Here is a 7,956-nt window from a genome sequence, read left to right as displayed (position 1 = left end):
TTGCACTTGAAGGTTGCCCGTTCACTTACGTTTTAACAGGTCTGACGCTACTATGCGCCCCGGCTGTATCTAGGCTAACGGCTAACATGCTAACTATTATTTTTATGTCACTAGTCACTTGAAACAAATTTAGGACGATAGGAGACAGGTTGAAATAAACCGAAATTTCCCTTTAATGTGACAGACTGACCTTTCTTTGGCAAGTGTGCCCTTGAACAGAGTAGAAAAAAACGGTGCAGGGGTAACAGATGCCACTGTATATTTTATTTTATAGCACTTTTATACTTGGAAATGTTGTACAAATACTGCACAAATACTGTAGTCTTCAAAAACATTCCACTCCCCCTTACTTATTGATTGAAATATACGCTTTCACAGGTGCTGCCACTGTCCTGACGTCACACATATGCTTCATTATGAAGTTGAGGGAAATGGATTTGCCCCAAGTCCACAAGTAGAAACTACGACTTTGAGTGGTGTTTCACTCTACTTTTTCTAGCAAATAACACATTTTCAAGTTCTGAAATGTCTGTGAAGCAGCATTTTACAGCCTCATAAAGTCACTATGGCTCTAAACTCTTGAATCAAACTATGCTATATGGCCAAAAGTGTTTGGACACCCCCTCCTATTGGTGGTCTTCACTCTCTCAGCCAGCCCATTTCTACCAGGTACGCAAAATCAAAAACACATCCATGAAAATATTTGTAGTAAAATGGGTCGCTCAATCCAGTCACCACATAAGAACACAGATATTATATGATTCTGCAAAACCCCAGATTTCCTGCATTGGCTATGAAGGTAAATCGTGAGGTGCAGAATCAGCCAATACGTTGGATATACCTGGGGATTCTGCGCTCCCACAGGATGCCTTCTCTCCAATAAATCAGTTTGTCAGATTTCTGCTCTCCTAGATCTCAACTGTACATGCTGTTACTGTGAAGTGGAAATGTCTACGAGTAACAACAGCTTCAAAGTGATGAGCTGCACAAGCTCACGGAACGGGAAAAATCAATTGTCCTCAGTTGTAACACTTACTGAGTTCTAAACTGCCTCAGGAAGCAACGTCTGGACAAGAGCTGTGCGTCAGGAGTTTCGTGGCATGGGCTTCCACATCCGAGCAGCGGTTCATGAGACTCAGAGCACCAATGCCAAGCGTGGGCAGCACTGATGGAAAGCTCACTCTGCTGTAGTGGAAATGTGGTGTCTGCAGTGATGAATCACGCTTCACTATCTGGCAGTCTGGGTTTGGTGGGAGAACACTACCTGCCTGAAGGCGAAGTTCCACTTGTAGAGTTTGGTGGAGATGCTTAGTTACAGTCCAAGGAAATCTCAAAACTACAGCATTCAATTATCAACCAACAAATCATTATTTATCACATGGAATTATACAACTCCAGTGACATGTGATCCCATCACCTACTTTAACTTGTGCGCTGTAATTTAGTCCCTTTTTGCATCCTCTGCTTTATGTTTTTGGAAGGTTCTGGTAATTTGTGGTTTCATTTTGTGGAATGATTTGACTGTCCACACATCCTGACCTCAGTAAGATGTGAGGTCATATGGTCACAGAAACTGGTGCTTGAACACAGACAGCTCTGCCCTGCAGCCACCTCTGAACGGTGTATATCAGTGATCCGCAGCAGGAACAGGACAGCATCTCACATTCCCACTGTCACACCAGTCCGTACTCACAGTAAAGCACACATCTTGAATGGCACTGTCAAGGATTTAACCAGGTTTCGGTGAATCAAAGGTTATTAAAGTTCCTGGAAACGGATCCAGCAGGGAGGTAGTCCAGTTTATTTTCTAACGCTTGTACAATAGCAGGATGCTAGTTTAGCTGGTACCCATCTTTTTCTTGATGTTTACTGATGTTTAAATTTGAAAACCTCAACCTGGCTGGCAAGAGTCAGGGTGAGTAGAGTTTACAGACTGGTGAGTGACTCACAGCTACACTCGACCACTGTCCAAAGCCAACCACAAAAAGCACCACCCACACTTGCAAAATTCAGACCCTAAATTTAGCACAGATTTACCCCAGAGAGCCGACTGGGAACACCCAATCTTCCAAATATGTGCCAGCAGTTTGTTCCTGTTTCAACATGACACAAAGTCAGGTCCATAAAGAAATGGTTTTCCGGTTTGGTGTGAAGGAACTGACTGATCTGCAGAAAGACAAGACCTCAACACCTCCCAACACCTTTAGAGTGAACTGGACTGTGAGCCACACCTGATCACCCGACATCAGTGTTAATCATCACTGATGTCTGATTGGGAGCAAATCCCTACAGCACTGTGCACCTACTTTAAGCTACGTAGTGCATGCCACATTAATCACAACACATTCAAGCATTTAAGGATCTAAAGCATTATGTAATAATTTGAAAAAAAAGTTCATGTAATTTAGTGGTTAATGGGTTAAAACATGTACTAGCTTTACAAAAGACCCATCTTAATTGTGCGCTCCCATTCCAACGAGTACAGAACAGCTCAAGTCAACAGAAGTTAGAAGCACAAAAGGAGAAGGGCAGCACATATGAGGTGAACAGAAAGAAAAACTCTGTGAAGTTTGACTCTGCAGAGCTCAGGCAGCTGAGTCACTCCTGCCTCGGAGAGACAAATCAATGTGTTCTCTGCTACCGACTGACAACATGTTATTAAAATCAAATCAAATGCACACAGCAACAAAAAAAGCTCCCTGGCTGAGTAAACCCCCCCCCCCCCCCTCATTCTCTGTGTACAGTTGTTTGAAAAGCAATTATGGAGCCTTTTCTGTTCTTTGCGGGCTGGAACACTGAGGCTCAGGGAACAAATTGGGGACTAATTTTGGAGCAGGTCTGCGGTGAAAAATGAGCTGAAAGGTGCAGATGTGTGAGAGGAAATGCTGCTCTGTGCTGAGAACTGAAATACTGAGCGTCAGAGTCACTATTGTGTTTCGAACTGTCATTTAGCCTACTGGATAGTTTACTGAAAATATTCATCTTTCTTCGTATTGAAGGTTGGCAGAGGAGGTCTTGAACTTGGGTCTTATTCTCCTGGTTCTGTCCATCGTTTCTATCAGTATTAAATATGTTTTACTCACAACATTAAAAGCTGACATGAACACTGCTAAAGAGAAGTCAGACCACATTAGAAACAAACTAATTTGGAAGAAAAAACAAATGCACAACAAAACAGTACAACAAAACCAAAAAAGTAAGAACAAACTTTAGAATAAACTCATTTAAGATTAAAGCTGACTCATGGCTGTGCGTCTGGGCTATGCCATAGCCTACACTAGTGGCCTGCACCACTGTGAGAATCTATACTTCTGCAGTGGTACGCACATTAAGCATGGCTTTATAGTGACAAATTTCAAACACAAATACTCACAGCATTCACAGACAAACACTTATCTGGACACATTTTCCCCACAAATACAACACGCTAACGTTATTAGCACAAGCTTATGGCATTTTACACTGCAAAAATTAGCCTAGCCACCAGCAGACATTTCCTCTACTCATATGAAGCCAGGGACAACAGCAACATTTAACAAAGGCAACGTTACAAAATTCGGCTCCATTAAAACTCACAAGATTCACCAAGACAACTGTCTTATACTAGACAGATACAACAAACTAATAGCCTGGAAATCCAGACCCAAATCTAGAAAGATTTAGGGTCTGGCTATGAGTAATGCAAATGGCCCAACTTGAGGGGCGGCACCAAGCATGCATTTGAAAATATCACTGCACGCAATTGGATAACACTACGACCAATCAGAACAATACATGGGGTGAGTTATCAAGAGCTTAGCTATCAGCGGAGCTAACTGGTAGATTAGACTCTTGCCGTATCCGGTCGGCAAAACAGCAAAGGGAACTGCCCATTGGTTCGACAGCCCATTGGTTCGACATCCCATTGTTCCGACCATATTAAACTCATTGTTCCTAAGTCCGTTCCGAAATCATCATGATGCCCTGTGGTTAAGGTCTGGTTAGGTTTAGGCACAAAAACCACTTGGTTAGGGTCAGGAAAAGATCATGGTGTGGGTTAAAATGAAAAAGAAAGAGACAAACACATAAGCTGTGAGCCTGCTCCGCCTCAAGCCGGTCGCGGCGCACCATACGCCCGCCGCGAGCCGTTCAGCACCGCGGACAGTCAGACTAATGGGATGTCGAACCAATGGGCTGTCGAACCAATGACATGGACCCAACAGCAAAAACGTCCTTCTTGCAAAGGAAAGATTCGAGCGCCGTCTTCTGTTCCTCTTTTAGAGAAAAAGCCAAGTCTAACTCGTTCATTGTAGCGGCCAAAGCCGTTTCAAACAACTGGTGTTCATCGTAGCCATCTTGCAATGTTTACTGACTGATTCCGGACTTTGTCATCTGTTTAGCTCGCCTCTGGCCCGCCTATATCAGATACACCGATGTGACTGGTGCAGCTCGGCTCCAAGGGCATAGGTAATGAGCATCATTGCTGATTGCCAGAGTGACTCGCTGAGCAAATTCAAATTGTGCTCTAACGAGAACTCTGGATTTCCAGGGTAACAAACTAACATCTCCTCTACTCATATGAAGCCAGAAACAACAACAATTAACAAAGGTAATGTTACGATATTAAACTCCACTACAACTCACTAGGTTCACAGACAAAACAACTGTCTTACGCCACACACATTCTCCCCACAATATTCAACATGCTAATGTTATTAGCATACCCCTATGATATTTTGCATTGCATAAATTAGTGTGGTGACTCGCTGACTTTCCTGTACTCAAACGAAGCCAGGATAAATCACACAATTCACAAGATTCAAAATGCTATTTTGCAGAGGCTTTATTGTCCTCACTATTTATTGTTTCTTATCTGTGAAATAAAAGTAAATAAAAGCTTCATTTCCACTGAGGGAAATGGTTTCAGCTCTCAAAAATAAACAGGGGGATGTTTAGTTACATTTCCAGGGAGGTGCGCGTTAGGCTACGGCGGAGGGTACGCATCTATGCAGTGTCAATTTGACGCAGAAATATAAAACCCGCTTTATTTTGCCTTCCAAACTGGTCTAAGGTGAAAATGAAATGTGGCACTTCAAATGAGTTTAGACAGATAATCTCTCACAGGAAACAGTCGGCTGTACTCACTCATTTTGTTTCTCTTTGTCAAAATGAAATTATCGTCACATTGTAATGCTGTCAGAGATACTTCTGAAGAAAAAAATCCCCCTTGGTGTGTTCAGGTGTCAGTTTTGAGACTCAGTTCCTAAAAAGCATCACCATCATAAGCTGCAGTATCATATCCTCAAAATGTGAAGATAAACATTTAAAACAATATCATGTTTGTTGGCTGTTCATTGACAATACTGTGACAAAAACAATCTAAAATATATAAAAAATACAAAAACAATATAAAATGAAGCAAACAAATATTCATGTGATGTGTGCATGTTTCATGGCCGTCTGTGAACCTGAACAGACTGTCGCTGCGAGGAAAGATAAAACAGTGTGACTGAGTTTTATGCAGACCTCGTTGTCCCGGTCCTTCTCCAGGAAGTGGCGGGCTACGTGGCTGGGCAGGATGTTCCTCAGCATGTTCTCGTTGTGTTCTCGCAGCTCCTTCATCTCGTTGATCTCCTCTTTGGCCTGGACACGCCACAGGAAGTCAAGCCGGGCCGTGTACTCCAGCTAAAGATGAAAGACAAAAAAAGTTTGTGAAGCATCTCTGCCGTAACTGCTCTCCACGTGATCATCACCTCTTCCGAGCCTCAGTCTTTTTGCAGGTAAATTTTCTTCTGTTAACGCAGTTTAAGTTTGGCCTCACTGAGCAAAAGTCTCGCAATAATCTTTGAGCATATTGTAATTCAAGTGAACTGAGAGAAAACAGACAACGGCATCAGTTTTTAATGCCACCAGAAAACCCATCCACCAGAGGGATGGTGGATGGGTCCAATATACATCAGACTGCTACCCAGGAGCCCAGTGTTCGCTTGCTGTATGAATGTTGAGCCAAATCACATTTTTTTCTAAACTATACCACATGTTTTTGTTGCACAAAGAAATGGACGATGATGTTGGAAGTTTATTTTGAAAAGACTATCTAATGAGCAGAAACTACATTTCCTGTGAAAAGAGAAGAGTATTCTGAGAAGACACAAAGGAGTAAATTGACATGGCATCCCAGAATGTCAATAAAAGACACACCTAAGAGACCTAGTGCATCATATCTAGACGTCAAAATCCACTCCAATCCATGTGTGACAAGTTGGGAGTGAAAATATAGTATACATATATATATATATATATATATACAATAGACCACCTCACCTATATATATATATATATATATACAATAGACCACCTCACCAAGTGGTCCCAAGTGGAGACTTCTAGCCAGCGGCTGCAGCAAATTGAGTCCAGCCAGCGCAAACCCCAGCCCTGGGGGACCAGAGAGTCCCGACTGCGAAATCAGCAAACTTTCTGTTGCTGTCCATACAAAGGTTAGACCCGGTGCTGAGAGTTCATCATATGTAAGAAAATAAAGATACTCACACTGACCCTGCTATGACTACAGATTACTTGTCTCAGAAACAAAAACCTGGTCAACATTATTTCCCATTTTCCCCAAAGATCTGATGCTACCTCTCAGGACCTGAAAATCCATACTCCTCCTTTCTTCACATCCTTTGTCAGACCTTCCAGCCATGCTGAACACTTTATGAATAATTGCTTAAAAATGTAACCAGAGATGAGTGGAAAGTCTGTTGTTGATATCCTTGAGATGATGGAAAGGCTGAGCCGCCGCTCTGGAATTAACGGCTAAATTTAAAAATCCGTTAAAGGTTGGATCAATTACGGAACCCAAACGAGTGCGATCAATTTGAAGTGCAGCAAAAGGATTCTATTATGCAACATAAATTGCTTTTCTGAATGCACAATTAATACAAAGTCATTTGAATACATTAGAGCCAAACAAAAGTCAGGACCATTTAGTCTGTACTTGCAGGAGAGAAGAGGGGGAAAAAAATCCTGATATTGAAAATTAATTTTGAGGGCAGGCAGATAAGCCTGTGAGGATTTGAGCATCTCTCTCTGGCGACTGGCGGAAACAGTTTTGTGATTAATCTTGGTATCAATTAGTCTCTTAATCATATGAGTGAATACGAAAACTTCAATCTCATTTTCTGTTTTTCTAATTAAGAATTCAAAGCCTGCAGGGCTGGTGTGGCGGCGGGATAATGAGATGGTGGCCGGTGAAATAACGGGTTGCTCAGGCGTTTACCAACATGACCTCCGCAGTGCACGCACACACAGACACACACGTTTAAAACAGCCTCTATTAACCCGAGAGAGAAGTATAGACAAAAATCACTAATAAAGTTTTAACTCAGCATTAGAGCTGCTGTCATCTCTCACACTGTGTAATCAGGTTTACTGCAGACTAATGATCAGCTGCACCGTCATAAGCTCTGCTCTGACAGCCCTTCACCCAGCGAGGGTTAAAATATATGATATTAAACTCAGAGCACATTTAGACACGAGCCTGGACACAGTGTTTTTATTTGGACAAATGTGGAGAGCAAATAGGAATTTAAAATTTTTGGAGACTTCCTTTTTCTTCACTAAATTTCTGAGGGAATTTTTTTTTAAATTTTTGCGAGACTTCATTTATCTGACAGCTGGGCTTACTGCTTCCATTTTTGACCAAAAATCATTTTAGAAGTCTGCCTGGAGCAGGGAAACATATTTGAACCTTATGGTAACACTGCACATTAGGTCTCAGTTAGCCTATTGACATTGAAAAAGGTCTAAATGAGCATTCAGAAATATGTTTTACCACAAGATGGCTCTTCTGCAGTGGGATCTCTTACTATATAATGACGAAAACTCTGTCTGTGTGTGTGTTCCACGTTTTTCTCCTCACTGACTTGGTCAATCCATGTGAAATTTGGCACAGTGGTAGAGGGTCATGGGAGGATG

General features: G+C 42.0%; 2 protein-coding genes across 2 annotated transcripts in view; one reads left to right on the top strand and one right to left on the bottom strand.

Annotated features, from left to right (window-relative positions):
• efr3a (EFR3 homolog A (S. cerevisiae)) overlaps positions 1 to 7,956 on the top strand; it is a 592,036-nt gene that overhangs the window by 94,032 nt on the left and 490,048 nt on the right. The gene's annotated exons all lie outside the window — the stretch shown is intronic.
• adcy8 (adenylate cyclase 8 (brain)) overlaps positions 1 to 7,956 on the bottom strand; it is a 153,938-nt gene that overhangs the window by 20,067 nt on the left and 125,915 nt on the right. The window contains exon 13 of the mRNA XM_050074478.1: positions 5,506 to 5,664. Coding sequence (XP_049930435.1) covers positions 5,506 to 5,664 — 159 coding nt within the window. The remainder of the gene's footprint in view (positions 1 to 5,505; positions 5,665 to 7,956) is intronic.

Source organism: Epinephelus moara, chromosome 21 (assembly GCF_006386435.1).
Source record: "Epinephelus moara isolate mb chromosome 21, YSFRI_EMoa_1.0, whole genome shotgun sequence".
Taxonomy (NCBI): domain Eukaryota; kingdom Metazoa; phylum Chordata; class Actinopteri; order Perciformes; family Serranidae; genus Epinephelus; species Epinephelus moara.
Note: the sequence above shows the minus strand (reverse complement) of the source record. Positions and strands in the feature narration are given on the sequence as shown.